Source organism: Dasypus novemcinctus, chromosome 2, assembly GCF_030445035.2.
Source record: "Dasypus novemcinctus isolate mDasNov1 chromosome 2, mDasNov1.1.hap2, whole genome shotgun sequence".
Lineage (NCBI taxonomy): Eukaryota > Metazoa > Chordata > Mammalia > Cingulata > Dasypodidae > Dasypus > Dasypus novemcinctus.
Window position 1 is genome coordinate 183,604,643 of NC_080674.1, and position 24,905 is coordinate 183,629,547.

General features: G+C 35.2%; 1 protein-coding gene across 7 annotated transcripts in view; it reads left to right on the forward strand.

Annotated features, from left to right (window-relative positions):
- CREBRF (CREB3 regulatory factor) overlaps positions 1-22,565 on the forward strand; it is a 66,841-nt gene extending 44,276 nt beyond the window's left edge. For all 7 annotated transcript variants that reach the window (XM_058282326.2, XM_004464761.4, XM_023590598.3 and 4 more), the window contains 4 exons: positions 1,213-1,402; positions 2,488-2,561; positions 10,646-10,768; positions 16,946-22,565. In XM_058282326.2, the coding sequence (XP_058138309.1) occupies positions 1,213-1,402; positions 2,488-2,561; positions 10,646-10,768; positions 16,946-17,061 (503 nt within the window). In that variant the 3' untranslated portion in view covers positions 17,062-22,565. The remainder of the gene's footprint in view (positions 1-1,212; positions 1,403-2,487; positions 2,562-10,645; positions 10,769-16,945) is intronic.
- The last annotated feature ends 2,340 nt before the right edge of the window (positions 22,566-24,905 follow it).

Below are 24,905 nucleotides of genomic sequence, written 5' to 3' on the forward strand. Positions count from 1 at the left end.
AAAAGCCATTACCAGTGTCCAAAGCCATCACATTCGCAGGAGGAAGGAATATGTAAAAATTATGTCATTTCTGTTCCCTTCTTATTCCACTTACCCTATCCAGGACATGATCATGAGACTGCTGGTTCCTGACCTTTCATAGTTCCTATAGCCAGAAGGGTTGGAGAGAAAGAGAATGGACTCCATTCTCATCCAGTCCCTAGACCTAAATGAAAATGGAGAGATTGAAATCAAGGCGGTGGTAGGGAGAAAAGGGGGCTGGAAAGAAATGAAAGGAGGAATAGTTGTGGAGAATTTCTTCTGCACAAATACTATTGTTACATTCATCCAAAGTATTTACTTAAAAGGGGGGTAGGAGGACACTTGTAAGTTTGGTGTGCAGGAAACATTTAGTAATGACTCATGCTACAGAGTTAATTTGCTAAGCATTTTTGAGGAAGGAATTGCATCTGAAGAATATCTGTGCCTCATTTTCCCTTTCCAGTTCTGTGCTTTTTTTGTCTCTCTACAATTAAAGATCTGACTTTTACCTTCAGGTTGATTTTTTACTGGAAATGAAAAGACAGGTGCAATAAAGAATTCCAGGGAACGTGTGATGAGTATACCAAGGAAAGTTGTTTGATATACTGGAGGAGTTCAGAGGACAGAGCCATGCCTTTGCCTGAGTGACAGGGCAGGACTCCTTAAGTTTTTTGTACTGTTATTTATCAAAGCAACTGCAGAAGAGCTTTCAAACAAAGTGATCCTTACTTGTTCTTAAATGTTTGAGTCCAACACAAAAATGTATATATCAGACAATTTTTCATTCATAGCATCAAAACATCTTGGTTGGGAAAAATCTCCAAACTGTCTTCTGACCATATACTTTACCTTAGCACTGATTTTTGTATGCAGTTTAACTTGCACTCCAGTCCTGGGAATAAGTTGCTTAGACTGCCACACAAATAATTAAGAATCTGTCACACCGGGGCTAGAAACCTCAGGGTAGAGGAGGACTTGGGAAAGGCCAGAATTGTGCCTTATTGCCCCCATTTCTTACAGCCACAAGGTAGAAAGGAAAGGAGGCCGCCCTTCTGGGGTGGATTGGTAATACACTGCGCCTTCTGAAAAAGAAAAGTGGAGTAGGGAGGGAGTGGTTAAAGTATGTTTGTGGAAATAGATCTCTTGTTAAGTAAAATGATCTCATTTAAACTCCTTTTAAACTTCCTATAGGAAAATATGCAGTAAAGAAATCACGGAGAACTGATGTAGAAGACCTCACTCCAAATCCTAAAAAACTACTTCAGATAGGCAATGAACTACGGAAACTGAATAAGGTGATTAGTGATCTCACTCCAGTCAGTGAGCTTCCCTTAACAGCCCGGCCAAGGTCAAGGAAGGAAAAAAATAAATTGGCATCCAGGTAAATGGTAATAATGTTCACTCATGGCAATAAAGTCCAGGAGATGAGGTTAGACTTGAAGTGAGCTTTTTATACAAGAGATGGCTTTAAACCATTTATTGAGAAACATATACATTTATAAATACTAGAATGAGAGTATTATAATTTTTCTTTATTTTTGCTTGTTTTTTTAGTAAGTCATTTATTTTGGTATAATTTACATACAATAAAATCCATCCCTTTTAGTGTACACTTCCATTAAGTTTTGACAAATATATCTAATCATGAACCCCCATCACAAATCAAGATATTGAAATTTTTCATCTCCTTAAAATGTCCCTGTATCTCTTTCAAGTAAACCCTTCTCCTCCACTTCTATCCCCTCATAGCCACTAATCTGGCTTTTTGTCTCCATAGTTTTCTCTTTTCCAGAATAGCTTATTGCATGCTACTGTAGCCTTTGGAACCTGGCTTCTTTCACTTAATGTAATGCATCAGAGAACCATCCATGTTGTTGCATGTGGGTTTGTTCCGTTTCGTTGTTGGGTAGTATTCTTTTGGAGGAATGTACTAGAGTTTACCAGTTAAGGGACATTTGGATTGCTACAGTTTGGGGCATTTATGAATACAGCCACCGTAAACATTCACTTATAGGTTTTTATGTGAACATAAGTTTTCATTTCTCTTGACTAAATACCCAGGAGTGTATGTTTAACTTGATAAAAAAACTGGCAAACTATTTTCCAAAGTGTCTGAACACACCATATTACATTCCCACCAACAATATATGATGGTTCCAGTTGTTTCACACCTACTGCAACACTTGTTATTAATCAGTTTTTGTTTGTTTTGCTTTTTTAGCCATTCTAATAGATATGTACTGGTCATTGCTTTACTTTTGAATGTGTACTAAATTAAAAAAAAGATCAACTTGGATAAATGATTGTATTATGTGTTTTTTGGTAACAGGGTTCCTTGATCTAAACATCAGTAGGCAGCAATAGTGATTTTGGTTACTATTAGAAAAGTCTGATAACAGCTAGAGTCTTTTCTGAATGTTAACTTAAAAAAAAAAAAGTTGAACTAATTGTTCCTTCCTTTCACAGGGCTTGTCGATTAAAGAAAAAAGCCCAGTATGAAGCTAATAAAGTGAAATTATGGGGCCTCAACACAGAATATGGTAAACCTATACTTTTAAGAATTTGATTAACCTCCTGTTGTTTTGCTGACCACACTCATTTTCTTTGGTTTTGTTACCTGCTTTTCCTGCATTCTGCCCCAGTTTTCCTCCAGCCTCTTTTTCGTTCATCCGTTCAGTAAGCCAAATGTTCTCTTATCCATTCAACATCCAAGCCAAATGTCATCTCTACCCTAAATAGATTGGTCCACTTGTGACCACAGTAACTTCTTACTTGTATTTTATAATTGTGTTGCTGGTTTAGCCAATTTTATTGACTGATTTCTTAAAAATCCCTTTGAGTAATATTTTTAGCCTTTGAGTGCATACTTTAGAACTGTGCTTCCAAATTTGATGGTTCATTAAAACCATCTGGGGAGCTTGTTAAAATACAGATTCCTAGGTTTCTCCTCATATCCTCTGAATTGGAATCTGTGGAAGTTGGGATCCAGGAGTCTATATTTTAAACACACTTTCCAAATTATTCTTATGCAGCTGTCCAACACATATTTGGGAACCACTGGTTTAGATCAGTGCTTTCCAATCTCTCACATTATGGCACATGAAGAAAATTATCTCTGGAATATAACAGGTGCGCATGTTGGGAGACCGCAGGGGCGGGGTGGAGGGGGGGAGGGGATCATTATCTCACACACCTGGGACCCTTTTAATACATACTAGGTGGCTGGGAAGCTCTGTGTTTCAACTTCTGAAATAAAAACCACCCTATCTCTCCCCCTTTCTCTGTTACTCTTCCTAAAGTTTGGTCTATAAAAGTTAGTTCTTTTGTCTCTAAAATAGTCCCCTTTGGTGTATAGCTCTCAGGCAAGTTGTGTTTTATGTGAACAGTAGAACAACGTTCAGTGGTCAATTGTTAGTTGTTTCTGGAGGTTTTCTGAAGTTCAACATGGTGCCTGGTACATAACATAGGTACTCAATAAACTTTGTCCAGCCCCTTATCTTGATTATCTATTTCCATTCATGGGGGCAGGAAGAGGATTTCCAACTGGGAAGTTTACAACTTGTCATATGAACTGATGGCTTCATTAATGGCCACTCAGGGCCCTAATCAAGATAAACTAATTAATTAAAACAATAGTTACTTTGTTGGAATGAAAATATATCCATTTTCTTGTTATTCTTTCTTACTGTTGAAGCATTTTGACCTTAACTCTGCAAGTATATATATAATAATTGCAATGTCAGGGGCATTCATGTTTTATTTTAGAACACAGCTGACCCACACTGCAGGGAGATGCAGAAGGCCACTGGGAGCATACTGGGTCTATGTTTCTTCAGAACACATGCAGGCATCTGTATGTTTGTTTTCAGTTAAAGTATTGATCCATAATTACATACATCTATGTGGTTGTATGTGGCTGTATGTTTTTGCATTTATGTACATACATATACACATACACATACCTTGTGTCTGTTTCCATGATGTAAAAATATTCTGGGGTGGGGAAAAATTGGGGAGTTGGTAAGGACCAGGTATACATATATGTCTGAATGCATTGTCATAGCTCAAATTGAGTTTTGTGGCTGCCTTAAACTTTTCTTGTTTCCAAAGCTAACTTACAGTTTCTGATATTTTTATGTAGGAAGAGGCCTGTCTTTAAAAGGCAGCATTTTCTTCTCAGTTGTTCAGTTGGGGAAAGAGGATCTCCTCATCCAGTTATATCTCTCCCAATTCTGTCTAACTAGTTTCTCTTCTCTAGTCTCTGAAAAGAGCAGTCTCATTGGTTAGGTTCCTATTGGTTAGGAAGCCATCTCAGAACCAATGAAATGCTCTTGCATAGTTTGCCAAATGTTATGAAAATTCTCCCCAGGGTTGCTGGTACATTCCTCAGGGGAATGGTGTCTTTGTTTCTACCTAGGTATCTGAGAGTCATCTGTTACTGCATTGTGGAACACTTATTATCCATTAACTTATCTGTTAACCCAGTGTCTCTAGAATTTGTGATTCACAAACATTTGATAAAAGATTTTTGGACTGGGGAACATAGGGTTGCCAACTTTATATTTTGCCCAGTGATGATATTAAAATGAACATCATGTGCCATTACTGTAATTTCATACAAGGTAGGATATTTGAACATTAAAAATTGCAAAGGGCATAATCTCACAATGGAATAAACTTAATTGTATGAAAAATTTACTTTCTCATCCTTAGCCTTTTTAATTAGTTGTGAGCTAGCACTGTTCCATTGACAGGTGTTAAAGACTAATAGTACTACTCATCACATACCATTCCACTACTCCAAACTTCTTTCTTCTACTGATTCCATCTATCATAACTCACAAGAGACTGTCCTGTGAATCAAAAGTAGATTTTAAAACTCAGAATGAGAAATGGAACTGATTCAGGTAGGCTGAATCTTCTCCCTGATTGACGTAAGCAAGCTATATGGGAAAATTAAAATTGGAAGATTCTTGAGGTGATTTTATGAATTTAATGTTTGGCCTCAATTTCTGAGAGCTAAAGGCCTCCATTTCCTAAATTAGGAAGCGTGATAGTATGAGAGCCCTTTCTCCACACTCTTCCGCCCATCCCAAGTAATACTGAGATGAATACTGTCAAGATTTGAGAAGAGCTATTCTCCTCTGTTTGGTTTAGTTTCGATTTGTGTGTATGTGTGTATGTGCATGTTTTCTTTTTAAATGTGACCTTACTTACTTTTAATGGGTTGAGGGTGGGGGAATCTCATTGTTTTCCATAAGTCCAACTAGCATGTAAATGTCCTTGTCTGTATTTGAGTAAACTGTTCTCTCTGTTATTAATGGAGAAGAAGCATACATTTCTTATTTCATGTGATTTAGAGAGTCAACTGTACTTTCCTTGTTTAATGACACATTTTGTACATAATGGCCCTACATGTAGTTTTAAACTGTTTTTCCCCCATTCCCCCTCCTGTTATTTCTCACTTCCCTCTCTAACCTCAATCTAGATTGGCTTCTTCTCTGTATGATTAGATGAGGAATAACAAGTCACTGGTTTCAAAGCAGTCACTGAGGAGGCAGAGATTTATTTCAGACCGTAGGAATCCAGTGTGTTGAAATTGGAAATGCGTGTTGCCCTGGAGTTTATTGAGGTATAACTGAAGTACAATAATTCTACATATTTAAAGTATATAATTTGGTCAGTTTGGACGTTTGTATACACATGTGAAACCAATTAAGATAAGGAAATTTCCCTCACCCCCAAAAGTTTCCTCATGCCCCTTTGAAAACCATTCCTCCCTCTACCCCCATCTAGATAGCCACAAAGAATTTTCTGTCACTTTGGATTAGGTTGTATTTTATAGAATTTTATGTAAATGGATCATTCAATATAGCTGCATGGCTACTTTGACTCACTATAATTAAGACTCATTCATGGTAGTTACCTGTATCAATAGTTAGATCCTTTTATGGCAGAATAGTCCATTGTATTCATGTACTACAGTGTGTTTATTCACTCATCTGTTGATAAATATTTCTAGTTTGGGGCTGTAACAAAGCTGCTATTAATATTCATGTACAAGTCTTTGGGTGAACATATATTTTCATTTCTCTTGGAGGGGAATGGCTGGATCATGGGATAAATGTTTATTGAGCTTTATAAAAACTCCCAAACTGTTTTCCAAAGTGGCAGTACCATTTTACATTCTCAAAACATTAAGTTAAGAAGTATTCAGTTGTTCCACATCCTTGTCAGCACTTGGAAGGGTCAGGCTTCATAGTTTTAGTCAAGCCAATAGGTGTGTGGTGGTATTTCATTATGGTCTCAATATGCATTTCTCTGATTAATGACATTGAGCACCTTTCCTGGGCCTATTTGTTATTCATATATTTTCTCTGTGAAGTATCTGTTCAAGTATTTTGCCATTTCTTTTAAAAAAATCAGTTTTACTTCCTATTGAGTTGTAAGAATTCTTTAGTTTTTTTAGATACAAGTTTTTTGTCTGAGATATGTATTATAAATGTTTATCTCAGTCTTCGGCTTATTTGCCATTTTTTCTCATTGGCATTTTCCAAAGAGCAAAAGAGTTTTTAAATTTTGATGAAGTTCAGTTTGTCATTTTTCCTTTTTATGTTTCATGATGTTTAGGTTCTAATAAATTGTTGCCAACTCTAATGTTACAAATATTTTCTTGTATGTTTTCTCCTAGAAGTTTTATAGTTTTAGGTTTTACATTTAGGTTTATGATCCATTTCAGGTTAATTTTTATGTACGGTATGAGGTAAGAGATGACATTATCTTTTTCCTTCTAGTGATTTAAAGTTTCTATCATGCTTTCAGTGTAGACGGCTTAAAATTTCATGTTGGATTTATCGCTAGGCATTTTATATTTTTTGGTACGCTGCTGTAAATGTAATTGTTTTTGAAATTTTGTTTTCTGGTTGTTTGCTGTGAGTTTATAAAAATGGATTTTGGTATATTACCCTCGAATCCTGTGACCTTTCTAAATTTGCTTATTTGTTCTGGTAGTAGTTTTATAGATTTCCTGGGGTTTTCTATTGAAACAGTCATCATCTACAGATAGGGATAATATTACGTCTTCATCTCAGGGGGTACTAATTCAGTCTTCCACCTTTAAATGTGATATTGGCTGTAGATTTTGTTTTGTAGATGCTTTTTATCATTTTGAGGAAGATCTCTTCTATTCCTAGTTTGCTGAAAGTTTTTTTATCATGAATGAGTATTGAATATTATCAGTGCTCTCTTCTTTTTTATATCTGTTGAAATAATTGTGATGTATTTCTCCTTTAGTCCATTAATTTATCACATACCTGTTATTATGGTAAGTTACATTAATTGGTTTTTGAATGTTAAACCAACCTTGCATTTCTCAGATAAACTCTACTTGTTGATGATATGTATTCTTTTATACCGGAGTCCATTGCTATTATTTTGTTGGATTCTATTCGAGTATTTTAAGTTGGATTCTTTTTTTTTTTAAGACTTATGTTTATTTATTCTCCCCACCCCCCACCCCCTCATTGTTTGCTCTCCCTATCTGCTCATATTCTTTTTAGGAGGCACTGGGAGCCAAACCCAGGGCCTCCCGTGTGGGAGGGAGGCAACTAATTGCTTGAGTCACTTCTCCCTAAGTTGGATTCTGATGCTTATGTTTTGTTAAAGATTTTTTATGTCTGTATTTAAGAGGGATATTGGTCTGTGATTTTCTTTTTCTTTTTTTTTTTGTAATGTCTTTATCAACTTTTGGTATTAAGAGCTATACTGGCTTCAAATAATGAATTCCTCTTTTTTTTATAAAAGCTTGACAAGATTTTCTTCCTTCCCTGAGTATTTCATAGACTTGGCCATTGAAATTCATCTGGGTTTTCTTTGGGGGTGATTTTTAATGAATTCAGTTCCTTAACTAGAGATAGAGTATTCAGATTTTCTGTTTCTTCTTGTGTCTATTTTAAGATGCATTTTCAAGAAGTTCGTCCATTTCATTCAATTGTTGAATTTGTTGGCATAACAGCATAGTATTTTATTATTATCCTTTTAATGGTTGTAGATTTTGAAGTCATAGTCCCTTTTTCATTTCAGATATAGGTGATTGGTGTTCTCTCTTGTTTTTCAGGATCATTAAATGGGGATTTGTTAATTTTGTTGATCTTTTCAAAGAAGCAGCTTTTAGCTTTGTTAAATTTCTCTGTTGTATGTTTGTTTTTTGTTTCATTGCTTTCTGCTCTTTTTTTAAAAAATTTCCCTTCTATTTATTTTGGGTTAACTTTGCTCTTTTTGTTTTTTTTTTAATCTTCTCAAGGTGAGGAAATTTGTTTTGTTTTTTTTCTTTATTAGAGAAGTTGTGGGTTTACAGAACACTCATGCATTAATATTATTCCCATATACTACCCTAGTTTTAGCAGCTTGCATTGGTGTGGAACATTTGTTACAATTCATGAAAGCACATTTTTATAATTGTACTATTAATGTAGTCCATGGTTTAACTTTAAGATTCACTGTGTAATGCAGTTCCATGGCTTTCTAAAAAAAATTTTTATTCTGTTACCATGTATATAACCCAGCATTTTCTCTTTTAATCACATTCAGATGTATATTTCAGTGCTATTAATTATGTTCACAATGTTGTGCTACACCATCACCACCATCCATTACCAAAACATTTCCATTGTTCCAAATAGGAACCCTGTACATTTTGAGTCTTAACTTTCCATTCCCTTTCCCTACCCTGTCCCCTGTAAACCCTATATTCTAGATTCTGATTCTGTGAGTTTGCTTAGTCTAATTATTTCATGTCAGTGAAGTTATAAAATACTTGTCCTTCTGTCCCTGGCTTATTTTTTACTCAGCATCATGTCTTCAAGATTCATCCATGTTGTCACATGTATTGGAACTTCATTCTTTTTTACTGCTGAATAATATTCCATTGTATATATATACTACATTTTGTTTATCCACTCATCTGTTGATTGACACTTGAATTGCTTCCATCTTTTGGCAATTGTGAATAATGCCACTATAAACAGAGTGCAAATATCTGTTTGATTCCCTGTTTTTACTTCTTTTGGGTTTATAACTAGTGGTGGGATTGCCAGATCACATAGTATATTCTATACTTAACTTTCCAAGGAACTTCCAAACTGTCACCCACAGCAGCAATGGTATTTTTTTTTTCTAATTAAGTTTGTTTCTTTTATTTTATTTTATTTTATTTTATTTTTTTATTGACTTTGTAATAATATTACATTAAAAATATATATGTGAGGTCCCATTCAACCCCACCCCCCCACCCCACCTCTCCCCCCCCCCCAGCAACACTCGTTCCCATCATCATGACACATCCATTGCATTTGGTAAGTACATCTTTGGGCACCTCTGCACCTCATAGACAATGGTTCACATCATGGCCCATACTCTCCTCCATTCCATCCAGTGGGCCCTGTGAGGATTTACAATGTCCGGTGATTACCTCTGAAGCACCATCCAGGGCAGCTCCATGTCCCTAAGACGCCTCCACCTCTCATCTCTTCCTGCCTTTCCCCATACCCATCGTCCACCATGTCCACTTTTCCCAATCCAATGCCACCTCTTCTATGTGGACATTGGATTGGTTGTGTCCATTGCACCTCTATGTCAAGAGGAGGCTCAGATTCCACATGGATGCTGGATGCAATCCTCCCATTTTCAGTTGTAATCACTCTAGGCTCCATGGTGTGGTGGTTGTCCTTCTTCAACTCCATCTTAGCTGAGTGTGGTAAGTCCAATAGATCAGATTGTAGGTGCTGGAGTCTGTTGAGGCTCAGGACCTGGCTATCACATTGTCAGTCCAGAGATTCAAATCCCCTAAATATATCTTAATCCCCAACATTAACTGCACCTCCAGCACATTAGCATGAAAGTCTTATGAAGGGAGATCCCATCTGAGTCCAGATTCATCACACATAAACACCATTTCCAAAGAGGGGCCATCTGCCCTGGTAGTTAACCCCATCGGCCATGACCATAACTCCCATGGGTCTCTTTAGCCCTCAGAGGAACCAATATCTGGGGGTTGTATCTGCTTTATCTGTCTCTCTGACTCTGCTCAGTTGTGCATGAGGGCAGCAATGGTATTTTACATTGCCACCAGCAATATGTATTTCTCCACATCCTCTTCAACACTTGTAATATTCTTTTTTTTTTATAGCAGCCATTCTAATGGGTATGAAATGGGGAAATTTGTTTTTAAAGCTAAAGACATTGTTTTGTTTATGTAATAAACATTTACTAAACTCTTAAAATTTGATGTACTTTTATATATATTCATGTATGAACTGTATACTTCAATAAATTTTTTTAATGAAAAAAAAAATTCGATGTTCCAGGTACTATTATAACCCTTAAAGCTATGAAGACAAGTAAGACAATGTGCTTACAGGATAGTAGATATTAATGCATGCCTGCAATGTGTCATCAAAGTGGCACATCATTTGAAAGTAGTCACTTTGGATAAGAAAGCTTGTAACCATAACTGCTTAATACTTTCTTATATATTCTCCATTTTTTAATTGAAAAGCTTTTGTTGCCTAAGACAGAATTCTGTTATGTTAGTGACACATTCCAAGTATTTTGTTCTGTTTTGCAGATAATTTATTGTTCGTAATTAACTCCATCAAGCAAGAAATTGTAAACCGAGTACAGAATCCAAGAGAGGAGAGAGGACCCAACATGGGGCAGAAGCTTGAAATCCTCATTAAAGATACTCTTGGTAAGAAGAATATTGGATAAATTAATCACAAATAATATATAGTTTAGGATATATGATCCTACCCCAGGGAAAGTAAAAGTTATTTTAGTTTAAGGAAAAATTCATGTGCTTTCATTGCAGTTACTGTCCTTTGAGTATAGTTTTTCTTTTGAAATTTTGTGTTCATAAACATGTACTGATAGTTACCACAGTTTGTTATTTAGTTTTCATCCTTAAACTGTCTAGCTTTTAACACTTAGGAAAGACACACTTTTAGCAACTTTAACCTTCCATGGGGAAAAAAGATCTCTGAGCTGTCAAGCCTGCTGTTTACAGTTTAGTGGAGGTTCTCTCTTATTGATTTATAACTCACTATTATATTTTATAGAAATCCAGTAAACTTGATTATCTGGTTTCTCTTTCCTGAATAGATTACATAAAATGGGAAGGATCAGAGAGGCAGGAGTCCTGAAGCCAGGCATAGCAATAGCTGACAGGGAAGGTGGAGACCTATAGACCCGTGATCTCCAGAGCTTACCTGCTATGGGAAGAAATCACCTTACAAATGAGTAGCATCTCAAAGGCATTAGGGCATAGTACAATCCATGAAAACCCTGACACGTCATTACGTTGGTTCAGCTACATTATATATTCTTTGTTTAACAGTATTTATTCTAGAATTCTCTTTTTAAAAATTGGTTCTAACATAGGCCTTGTGTAGAACAGTAATCTTCAGTTACCTGAGGATTTTTTTTCTATTCACTTTCCCCCATAATCCCAATTGAGTATTGACTAGGTCACTTAGAAGAATCAGATCCTACTTTTTCAATCATTAACTAGCTATTTACACTTGGATTTTAGAGTAACAAAAACTTTAACTTACACCGCCTTGTTTTGTATTTTCTTTTTTATTGTAAATATCTTGGATTATTTTTACATTTCTGTTAAGACAGTTTTTCTGACCTCTATTTCCTATAAATTCATTCACTCCATAAAATTTTCCTGGTGTCTACAGTGTGCCAGGTATTGGGAATACAGGAATGAATAACAGACTGGGCCCCCTACCCTTACGAAGTTTGTAGTATAAAAAGGGAAGACAAAGAGTAAACAGAAAAACAAAAACAACAAATTGTAACAAGTGCTATGAAGAAATGAAGATGCCTAGATTGTGTGGGATGGGGAAGAAAAGTTTGTTTCTGTTTAAACAGTAATACTTTTCAGAGTTATCAAAATGATTATTTTCTTTAATTGAATATGAATACACATTGAGTGCTTTTGTGCACAGAGCACATTTCTCATGGTCTGTGAAATTACATACAGGTTTCTTTTGACAGTGTTGTGTGTACACTGAATGTAAGATACACCAGTGTTTTTGGAGGGCAATTTGGAATCATTAAAATTAACAGTGCACATAGATTTTGACTCAACAATTTCATGAAATTTAACTATTGGTCTTTATGTTTGAAGACTAAAGGAGAAGATATGAAAGAAAGATTAAGGATTCCTTAGGTATAAAATACAGAAGGGATAAACAACTAACATTAATTGAGTACTTAATATGTATATTTACCTGTATGCCAAGGTATTTTGGGTCTCTTCTACAATTCTTTGAAAGAGGTATTTTTATTATTTTCTGGTTTTATAAATGAGGAATTGGAAGCACAGCAACATACTAAGCAACTTGCTGTAAGTCACACAGTCAGTTAAGTGGCAGAACTAACAGAGCTAAGTTCTCCTAGTTCCAGTGCTTGCACTATACCGAAGTATCTCCACTTAACCCCTACCATCTGGCATTCATATCTATATAACTTATGAACTGTATACGTCACAAGTGGCCCACTAATGCCTGATCCAGTAGACTTACCTGAGAACTTATTTTTCTTAACATTTCATGTAGCATTTGATACTTTGACCATTTCTTTTCCTTCTTGAAACATTTTCTTTAAGATACTTTAGGTTCGTCATGCCCCATTTCCCTTTTTTTAACCAAAAAAACTAGTGGTTTCTAGCAATACCAACTGGCATGTCCAGAAATTACTATTATTATTATTATTTTTAATAAAGGGTTGCTCAGCATAGTGGTTAAATTAGGTTCTAAATTCATCCTGGTTCTGTCACTTATCGTATGAGGAACTTAGGAATGTGACTTTACTCCCCACACCCTCATTTTACTTATCTATAAATTGTGAATAATTGTGACTAAAAGGAGAAGAATGCATATTGACACAGCACACTACTGAACAAATAAATTCTCAAGTCTCAGTAAATATTAACTGTTGCTGTTATAATATTTACATCTTAAATATTGTGATTTTTTTCTTTGTTTTATTTCTATAGAGTTCCTGAACTATATCAATATTTTAGCAAATTGAAGTTTTTAAATGACAATTAAAATTATTTCCGTGCCTAATTTGTATACCCTCAACATAGCTTAATCTGAGAAATATTTTTAATATAACTTGCTAAGAAAATAGATATATTTTCCTATTTGAATATTCCAAGCAGAATGACATTTCAGTGATTATTGCTTATCGATAGTTTATAATAAATTCTTTATGCTAAGCTTGGGAAAGTGGTTTATAAATAATAGTGGGGTAAGTTAGAGTAATAAAAAGAATGAAATATTCAGTTATTATGTCAACTGCAGAATTACTTTGTTCAAAAATCAAGTTGTATATTCATATAAAATAAGTGCAAAATAAATTAAACAAAACTAAGAACAGTATATTTGCACAAAAATTAAATTAACACAATAAAAGTTTAAATGTTTATGTTGAACAAAACTATATTGGAAAACAATCTGAGGTAAAGATTAGATCTTAAATGTCACTATTTCCCTAAATAGCTACTTACTTCTTACTTCTATATAGATTAATTCAGTACTCAAACATTAAATAAACAGGGAGTAGTGGTGACCAGTTTGATTTTTCCTTCAAATGGATTGATGATATTTTAATGTTCTACGTATTTCTTCAAATCATGTCTTAGAATGCATTTTCTTTAGATGCATTTTCTTTGAATGTATTTTCTTTAAATGCGTTTTCAGTCTTCTCTTTGGTGGAGTGGAAGGATTTAATATTAAAAGAAGAAAATTGTTTTTGCCTTTTCCTGGTTTCTTTAACTTAGCAAGGTTTTTTTTTAAATTATTGTAATTTTTTGTAATTTTTTTACTAGAGAAGTTGTAGATTTATAAAAAAAAGTCATATAAAAAATACAGCATTCTCTTATATCCCCTTATTGTTGATACTTCGCATTAGTGTGGTACCTTTGTTAGAATTGATGAAGGAATATTAAAATATTACTAATTATATATAATTTGCATTAGGTGTAATTTTTTCCTATTTAATATAAAGAGGTCTTATATGTTTATAAGTTTATGTATGTGCTTTACACCTGAAAGCCAGTTTTACCAGATATCAAATCTTTGATTCACTTTTTTTCCTTGAGTGTTTTAAATGTTTCTCCATTTTCTTCAGACATAAAGTGTTGCTCTTAAAGAGGTAATAATTGCCTGATTTTTTTCTTTATATGTCATTTACTATTTTTGTCTAGGTGTGCCAAAGGGATTTTTTTTTCTTTTTCTTTAAAATCCAGTAATTTTAGTATACTCTGTCTTGGAGTTAGTCATTTTAGGTCAATGAACTCATGTATGTACCTTGCTCTTACAATATGTAGTTTCAAATCTTTTTATTTTAGGAATATTTCTTAAAGTACAAATTTTAGTATTTGACCTGTCCCTTGCTTTGGTTGTCTTCTTCCGGGACTCTTATTCTCTGTGGACTGGATCTTCTTTGCCTATCTTCTGTATTTATTGCTTTTTCTCATATCTTTTTATCTCTTCATTTCTTTTTTATTTTAAAATTCTTTCTCATCTTCATCTTTTCTTTCTCTTCAAGCATTATCTGTTGTGTTTGCTGCTCTTGTGTTCCTTTTTGTTTTGTCTTAATTTCATGAATCATTTTTTCTTTTATTTCTGTTTTTTTCCTGGAGTCTGTCACCTTATTTCTGAGTTTTTCTATTTCTGATTTATGTTGTTCTTTTATGTATTATATCATTTTCTTAATGGCTTTTAGCTCATTCTGAAAAAGGTTATGGTTTTCATCTCTTTTGTCATCTCTTTCAAGCATGCTTTCATTGTTTATAGGAATGTTCTCTTTTTCCTTTTTCGTAGAACTGTGGGATTTTGACTGGTACTTTTCTGTTGCTCGTAAAAGAAGGTTTGATTCAGGACAGCTTTTCTAACCTCACTGAATCTGCTCTGTCTTCAGTTTATGTTTTTTAAAAATATGGTAGCTGAGATTTCTTGCTGTTTCCCTCCCCCCATTTTATCTCTACCTTCTTCTTCATATCTGATGTCTCCATCTTACTCAATTTTGATTCCAAATCCAGAAATTTCTTATCAGTGCCAGCCCTTGTCCTGCTAACCCTTGACTAGCCCTGGCTGGTCAGTTTTCTGATTCACAGGGGCTAGACTCCTCCAACCTTTCACATCTTGCTGTGTGTCCCTTGTACTCACCTGTACTCACTGTCAGAATGGACTAAATCTCTCCTAGCTTCAGCTCCAGTTCTTAAGTTGGCCTGTTGTGCTTTCTAGTGCATTACCTGTTCGCTATTATAGACTTCTTTTGTTCTCAGGTCCACTGCTTCCTTCTGGCTCCTCTCACACAAATGCCAATATCATCATGCTGATGCTATGCAGTTTTTATGGCTCTTGGTAGTTTGTTCCTACCCTGTTGGATTTGGAGGTTTGTGGGGAAACCTTGTCACTTGTAAATGTTTTTCCATGGTCTTAGGGTTTTGCTATTTAGTTGTTCTCTTTTCATATGGGGATTTGAGGAGCTTAAAAATCTATGCTGCCACACTGCATTTCCCCAGAAATCCCTCCTGGACCACTTTAAGTATGTTGGGATTTCTTTTTCCTAAAGGTTTGGTTAGAATACTCTGAAATTCTGGCCCTGTGTAGGTTTTGTTTGTTTGATTTTGGTGATTAACTCTTTGAAAACTCGCTCTGTTTCTTCTATGGTAATTTTGTCAGATTTTATATTATCTTACATAACCACAACAACAGTATCACGCCCAAGTACTTCAACAGTGATTGATTATCTAATATGGAGTTCATATTTAAATTTTCAGACGTCTCAATAATGTCCTTTCATAGCCTTTTTGTTGGTTTTTGATCCAATGAAGGATCACGCATTGCTTTTCATTATGTCTCCTTTGTTTCCTTTAAGTTTTATCAGTCTCCCAGCCTTTGTTTTCCTTTCATGAAGTCCAGGTAGTTGATCGTGTAGAACGTCCCAACATCAAAATTTGTTTTCTTGTGATTAGATGCAGTTATTAATAAATACGTTTTTGGCAGGATTGTCATAGGTAGTCTATCCTTCCCATTTCATCACCTCAGGAAGCACATAAAAATCAGTTTGCCCCATTATTGGTCATGCTAAGTTTGATCACATGGTTAGGTGGTGTCAGTACTCTATATTGTTACTATCTTTAACTTCCTCCTATGAGTAATGACTGAAAAAATGACAGAAGTATTTCTACTTCCACTCCCTTTTAACCTTTTATTATTTTTCTTAATGCCTTTCAAATATACTGCTGTTATTTATCAATTTTAAATCTCTTTTGCCCTCAGCTATAGAAGATAAGAAAATCAGCATACTTCAGCTCCCTCTCAACTTTTCTTTTTCTGCCTTTTCAACTTTTCTTATTCATTTTCTTTTCTTGAAAATGAAGAAAAGGGAACATAAACTTTAACCAGTAATTATTACAATGACTAAAATCCTTCAGAGAAATATTATCAATTGATTGGGTGGGCTGGGCACATGTGAGGTTGGAGCAGTTGGGAGAAACTGGCTGAGAGAGCCAGGGAAAAACATGTTCAGCAGGTTTAGGGAATAATGCCTGTCAGCAGGCATTGGGTTTGGGTTTGGACTATTATTTGGACTGTTATTTCTTGTCATCTGCCCCACTTAAAATTACTGAATGACTTTAAAATAGTCATTCTTAAGATTGTAGGCTCCAATGTGGTAGGCAGAATTATTTTTGAACCTTCATTAGCAAGCAGCCCAGCACTTATTTGGGACCAGAATCAAGCTTCAAGGGTCATACCTGATTCTCAGATGTTTCCTATTACTTACCTTCCATTCAAGCCCTCCATTATTGTGTCCAAGTGTTCCCTTTTTCTCTTCTCTTCAGGTCTCCCAGTTGCTGGGCAAACGTCTGAATTTGTTAACCAAGTGTTAGAGAAGACTGCAGAAGGAAATCCCACTGGAGGCCTTGTAGGACTAAGGATACCAACATCAAAAGTGTAATCAGCCTCATTGGACCAACTGGTCAGAAACGTCTGTGTTTGTCAGGTCCTTCATTGTAAATTTTCATTCTGTTTTGCATGTCAGTTTAGCATTATGTAAACATTTACAATTAGGTTACATTGTTTTAAGAACTAAGTAGCATAAGTGAAGCATGATCCAAAATACTTGATTTTTGCATTTTCAGAGCATAAACCATGGTTAAAACTGCTATTGGCATCAGAATTGAAACTCCCATCTGTTTAAGTAAATGTTTTAAGTACAGATTGCAAAAATCTGTTGAAGTAAAACCTTTTAGAGGGGTGAAGATATTAGTAAATGCCAAATATTGTGGAAGGTTTATGCTCTGAACCACACACAAAAAAATTGAGGAAGCATTTTTTTTTAAAACAGTTTAGGTTGTTTTTAGAATTATTGCTTTATGTTCTAATTTTCCACCATTAATCTCACTTGTATATGGCACACCCATGCCTGTGTGCCATGTTAGATGTTCATTTCAGCTCAATATATATATTAATATATATATATATATCTCATCACTGTCTGTGCAAGTAAGAAAAAAAAAGCATATTCTTTGTGCCTTGTATTTTGGGGAAACTACAAAACTGGTTATATTTTGTATGATGAAAAACCCTAATGAGGAAAAACAAGATATATAGATGGAAAAAATGGGGTTTAAATGGTTTTTTGTTCCAACTCTTTTTCAGATTTTTTGAATGTATATAGGACTATGTTGAAATGTAGATATATGCCACAGAGTCTGTGTATTGTATAAAAAAACACAACAAAAACAAAAACAAAAAAAAAAAGATGGCTCTAGAAAACTCAATTTCGGTACTTGACCGGAAGATGACAAATACTTGCACATTATTGCGATTGTTTTATTTTTTGTACCAAAGACAAATGCAACTGATATGGCAAACTGCCAGTCTAAGTAAAGTTTTGCACAGCTTACATGATACTGTATGAATGTATGAAAAAAAGGAAAAATAAAAAAAAGAAAAAATTAAAAGGTCAGGGTTAGGGATCTTACTGAACTGTGAATTTTATTTCTGTTTGGGTCCAATTATCTACAGAAGGAGCATCCATACATACAAATATTATTTTGCTGTTCCTCTAGTTCGCTTCCATAGTAGATAAGTTGGTGGCCATTTAGGTGTCTGTAAATCTTTTTATTTCTGCACTTATTGTAGGAAATTTTAATATATTTCATTTTAGTAAGCTATTAGTAAAATAATTTTTGACTTTGAAAATTAAAAAGTTTATTTAGCTTATTGTAGTATACTTCCACCAAACCAAAATACAGATTATTTTTATTGTATTATGTATATATATGTAAAGAAAGAAAAAAGCTAAAAATATATCTAATTCTTTAGTTGCCACTTTTCCAATTGATGTATTATTGTGCATGTAATATTTTCAAAGATCAACACAAGCTTAAAACAAAACAAAAAAATTTATAGATTTTTATATTTTTGTACAGGTATTTTCAAACTAGCTTCTTCAAACTTACATGTGACTTCTATAGTTTCTAGAATTGAGAAATATTAGCACATTTAGTTTTTAGGTGCTCTTTTTTGCTCACATAAGACAGCTTCATTAACTGTGTTAAAGCTTTACCTCTTGATGAGAAATTTCTTGTGTCAAGGTAGCATTATAAACCTTCCTCCTTCCTCTTTCCATCCTGTTTTTACCCTCAAATCTTGTTTTTTGAACTCTGAAAACTGGTGGCTTAAAAGCTACACTTAAAATAACCACCACCACCCTATCTAGCAAGAAGAAAATAAAAACCCAAAATTTCAGACCTAGTTGTTGGGAAAGTATCTATTTCTCCAATTTGCCCTTAGAGAATTTTTTCTTTAATTATGCTTTGTCTATATAGTGTGTTCCTTTACTTTCTGTCTCCCCTATTTTAAGCTGTAGCATATGAATCTATAGTTTATGAACGTTTGATACTAAAACACACAGCAACAACTGAACAATGTGGCTTACATGCTTCTTTGACATCATGAAAAAGAAACTCCAAGAAGGATTGTCTTAACACCTTAGCTGAACTGTGATGCACAATATTTTCCTAATGCTTGGTGGAAATGTACCTATTAGTGCATTTACACTAAACAGATGATAAGCTCATCTATAATGGTTTAATAGAATGTAAAGTTCATTGTTTAAAGTTTTTCCTTTTTTAGGTGGGAGAAGGCAGAGCACAGGTTTGTAACTTGGAAGTATATGAAGTCTTGACAAGAGAGTATATTTGTTAAATTGAAATGTGTTCCAAAATATGGCAGTTTTGCAATCAGGTGAAAATCACTTCATGATAGAGATTCAGCTGATGAGGTTTATAAAATTGCCCCTTTCTAGCTGCTCTGTTTGGAATTCTGGTTTTTGATACTTTTTTCCTGTCTGCAAAACAGAGATGATTTTTTGGTCTTGCATTTCAAAAAAAACAAAACAAAACAAAAACAAAAGAAACCAAGACTTTGAATCTGTTTAGTAGATTCCATATCCTTGCATTTCAGTGTTTTATATGTACTACTTAAGTTAAATAGTTAAAAGCTTTTAAATAGTTGAGCTTTTTAATGTTGACACTTTATTTTGTATCTATTTATATATGTATGTATATCTTAGAAAAGCACTTTGTTAAAAAAAATTGCATTTTATATGATTCCTGCCATTTGCTGCTAAATCTGGGCTGGTCAGAATGCTGCAGCGATACTTGATCTAAATAAAAACCTGGCAGTAAAATGTAGAGTAAAAGTTAAATCCTTTTGCTGTTTTAACTTTATCATAAAGATGACATAGGCAAGCTGTGCAGCTTTACATTTTAACCAGGGGACTCTGTGGCATTTAAAACCGTCTAGAAATGGTTGTACTTCAATGCCAGTAATAATCTGCTTCCTCTATTGTCATTAAAATATATATGTTTAGTGTATCACAGAAACCAATCTTATAAGGGTAACATAAAAACCCCAACAATTGTACATGTTCTGTTTTTGAAAATTGTGGCATGTATTTTTGGGTGAAGATCATTAGAGAAGAGCTCTCTAAAGGTTTTCTGTGTTCATACATGGTATACAGATAGTGCATAATGAAGTCCAGAATCTTACTTTAAGTGAAGGCATTGTGAATTCACCTCAGATAAACCCATTGTTCCAAAAGCAATTATAAACTTTGACTCTAGTACGACTATGATTTAAAAGCAAACAAAAAACTTTCTTCCTAGTTTCAGATACACTGGATTCTTTATATAGAGTTTGTCTCCACATGAAAGCATGCTGTCCAATCTTGTTAAGATCTTGTCTGAGTTTTGAATTGGGTGCCACACTTTTTCAGTCAATACGATTGCTTATTCTACTGTACCATGTATGATTCTTGTCCTTTCCTATATCCTTCATGACAGATTATGATGTGGCTTTATATTGTGCCTTACTTGTACATTTAAAACTAATTGTCTTCATTCCCTTCCACTTCTTAAATCTTTAACTTTGACCTTTTTGGTAAGAGAATCAGAGTTATTACAAAAGCATCATGAAGGATTTCAGATGGATATGGTTTCAAATTCCCCTTTCTTTACAGTTATTTTATATTTATATGAAAGACCAATTTTGAATGGTCTTTCCAATATGAGGGGGAATGATTAGCAGTAATTTCACTACATCCCTTTTTTCTGACTTTCATGAATTTGTCATACCTCTTCTTTCCAATGCTTGACTTTATTTGCTTCTTAGCAATAGTCTGCATTTAAAGAAAGGTGTGTTCAGTTCATTGGCTTGAAATTGACTATTTCATTTTTCCAGAATTTTTTAGAAGAGTACCCGTTTTGTTTGTTTTATAAAACAGATGACAAGTCTCTTTAAAAGAAACAGAAGTACAGTACTTTTGAAATACAATGCTGTTAGTTTGGATTTCTTTTTTTATATATAATATTCATACAATTATCTGATGTTTGCCTTCATTAATAAAGCTGTTAGTTTATTCACCAAAATGTCAAGAATGGATGTGCTTTTCTTTATTCCATACATTTAAAGATATTTTAGCTGCTAAGATTTAGTTAACTTTCTAAGAAATGACTTGAAGTTGCCTTCAGCAGGAATTAACAAAAACTTATGTTTCCTTTCTTCTTCTGGTCTTCCTGAAATTCTGTTTAAGTATTTTCTAGTTAATTATGTAACAGAATGCTAGCATCTCTCCAAATCTTGAAACTTGAATTTTGAGAATGTGTTGAATTATGCTTTCAGTGTTAAAGTAAAAGGTTTCGATTATCCTTCTAGTGAAGTCTATTGTGGAATACCATTTCCCATGGAACTGAGGCCATTTCCACAACTTTGCACAGAACTGCAGTCTTGTTCTTCCCTTGGATCATGACAATTAAGTCTCACACAGTGCCGTAATACTTGTGGATTCTTTTGTAATCTTTGTAAACTTAATAAGGGCATTATGAGAAGATGACTCCATGTTTTTTTAATATTTCAAACACATTGGGATGTAAAAGTGAATGTCAACTGTAGGACTGGTTGTTTCGTTTTAAGGAATAAGCACGTTGGGGAAAAAGATGATGAAAATATACTACTGAAAGGCAAGTGGGGATTATGTGTTGAAGCATAGTCCTCATGCTTAGTAAACTGACTGAAATTGTAGAAATTACACCTAAAAACTGAATTATGCCAAATTGACATTTTTGTTTGGAAAAGAGGGCTTGGGGGGCAGGGTAGTAGTGAAGGACTAGAACCTTAAAACTACTGCTGAATAGTATTTTGGAATTGAAGACTTGGTGTGACTAGTGAAGAACATCCACGTTGGTTATTTCTATGTGCCAAGTTTGGGTGAACTAGGTTTGCCTCTTTCATAACAATGTAAACACAGTGGTGTAATTGACTGAATTCTGGGTGGATGGGAATGGGACTGATTACTGTGTCTTGCCCTTCACCCTTTGTTTTTTTTTTCCAGAACCAAATAACAGAAATGTATATGTGTGTACTGTATCTGCCTTTCCACATTTTTATGACACTGTATTCCACTGCCTGCTTTTTTATCTTTTCTCTAGAATTTGTCCTGTAGCTTATTAGCATTTGTGGTTAACAGTGATACTAGGCTGACAGCACATAAAAAAGTCATGAGAGAAGAGCGGAAGGGCAAGAATTCAAAACATCTGTTCATACAATGTGGCAACCTCTTTTGCATAGTGCATAGGATCCTGTTTGTAATGCTATCATAAATATTCTGTAGGGTCCCCCCACCCCAACTGGAGCAAAGAAACTTTTTATTGGATTCAGTCTTGTCTCTTGTCTAGAAAGAATTTAATCTTGTTGACGCATGAGCTGTTTAAAAATTATTCTATTAAATGTTGGTTAATAGTTGTGAAATTTTTCTTTTCAGAAGAAAAGGCAATCCAAATGTTGCCTTTGTTTTCTGTCACCTTCCAACCTTTCAGCACTTCTAGTCAGATACAGATTCATCAGTGTATGCAACATCCTTTGTAATTTAAAATAAAAAAGATGAAACGAAAAGGTTTTGAATTGTTTGCCTCATGTTTTCCCCCTTATCTTCTGCTTCCTGTTTCTTACCAAGGTAATACATCCAGTGCTGTTCAAGATAACCCATTGCAAAGAAATCCAGAACTCAAGAGAACAACACACTTTTGATCATGCTGCCCCTTTCTTGCTGTTGTATCCAAAGAGCTACCATTTTTTTGATACCCTGAGTTGATTTTTAAATACTTTAGAGAAACTTAGCTGCTATGTAAAATTATTTGTTGACATAAATATTTGCTTTCTTGATAGTTTAGAGCAGGGTTCTTAACCTTTTTTGTTCCACAGACCCCTTTGCCAGTCAGGTGAAAACCACGGGCCCCTTACTAATGCCACACTACACTGTGTATTATTTAATAAATGTATCACACCTGTACCAACATGTCCCCACAAGAATAATGTTTTTTTTTGAATTTCAATTCAAGCTCTTGGACCCCTTGTTAAGAAACCCTGGATTAGAGCACAGTTTATATTTTTTTCTCTTCTTTGAGGTTTGGGCAAGTGATTTCTCTTGGAGGGAAATAAAATATTTGGGTCTCCTGATTTAAACATTTGTTTGTGTTTAATAATTCTAAGTAAGTCTCTGAGCTAGGCTAGGCATATACAATAAAGTCTTCTGGCCTGAGTGAACACCACTGTAGCAGTATGTTAAGTCCTTCAGCCAAGAAACATTTGCTTAGCACTTACTGTGCCAGGACTTGTGCGAGAGATTTACAGCTTACAGAGCCTATCAGGAACTCAGTCTGCTGAGGCAGATGGAATGTGCATGGGACTGCAGGACAATTTGAGAGCTGCCACAGATACGCCAAGGGCTCTAGGGACACTATCGCTCAGGTGTCTTCAAAGACACAGGTACCACATCCAGCTGACCGACTAATGTTCTTGGCATTTCTGGACCCTTGAAGACAACCTTTTGGCTCTATTTGCATGATATGGGTGACATCAGAAAGCAAAAAAGCATAGGCTGGTTCTGCTTCAGGCCTCTCAGGGCCACTCCTCAGAAGCCTCTGCCATGGCCCTGGGAACTTTGAGCTGGTTCAACCAGGTTAGTATAGTGCATAGAAATGAAACCTTCAATGTGTAGCATCCACCTAGATGGGTTATTCATTTGTTTCATTGCTGCCAGTGATTTTTGGAGCCAGGTGAGCTCTTTGGCCAGTCTAGTGGAGGATTTGAAGGAAAGAAGAACATTAGTTGGGAAGTACTTAAAAGTCTGAGCTAAAAACTTCAGAATTAGGAAGATGTTAGAAAGTCCTGGGCAGTAAGGGGTGACATTCATTAATCCCCCAATAGCTCCTTTCCCATTGGGGACCTCAACTGCTACTTTGTACAGCCCAGTGAGGCAGGTGATCGTATCCATTTTACAAAAGGAGTCAGACTAGGAGATGACCCTTCCAAGACCCAGCTAATGTGACAGTCCCAACTCAAACTCCAGGTGGAAACAAGTCACACCTCTGAGGGGCCAGGCCAAGTCATAGGCAATATTTTAAAAGATAGCCGAGTAGGAGGGTGTTTTAGTTTGCCTAGGGGCTGCCAGTGCAAAGTGTCATAAACCTGTTGGCTTTTATGAGGACTCATTTAGGGTAAAATGAGACTGTGAAAAGTCCAACTCAAGGCATCATAAAAGGTGCTTTCTCACCAAAGTCAGCTGCCACGTGTTGAAGCAAGATGGCGGGTAATCTCTGCCTGATGTCTCCTTTCCTCTGGGCTTCCTCTCTGACTCAGCTGCTCCACTTCCCAATTTCAGCTGCAAACTGGTATAGTTTGTCTCTTCGGGCTGCCTATATCAGTCTCAGCTGTTCCTAATTTCTTGTCCTAATTTCAGCTGCATACTCTCAGGCTCATCTCTCCCTGGGGCCTCAGCTGTTTGAGCCTCATCAAAAGGCAGGATCACAAATGGCAGAGCTTTCTCTCCTGTCTGAGTGTCCGTTTATATCAGAGCCAGCAAGGGGGCAGGGACTCAACCTGAGTCCTGCCTCACTGGCATAGTGCAATAGAAAGCCCTACAGCCATCTTAAAAGGTAATCTAATTGAAAGCCCCTGCTGAATTTAATGCAATTGAAGGGTATCACACCCAGACGAATAGATTAGTTTACAATCTCTCTCTCTTCGGGATTTATAATTGCAGACTGCCACAGAGAGAATGGGCTTAGAATCTGAAAACCAGAAGGAACTACAATCAAACCTTAGCAAACATTAACTAAAAGCTAGTCTCAGAATCAGTAGGTAAAGGCAACTGGGGAGCAAAACAGCATTGGGAGTAGTCAGTGAGTGTATATGTCACTAGATGGTATACCTGTCCCACAAAGACAGCCTCTA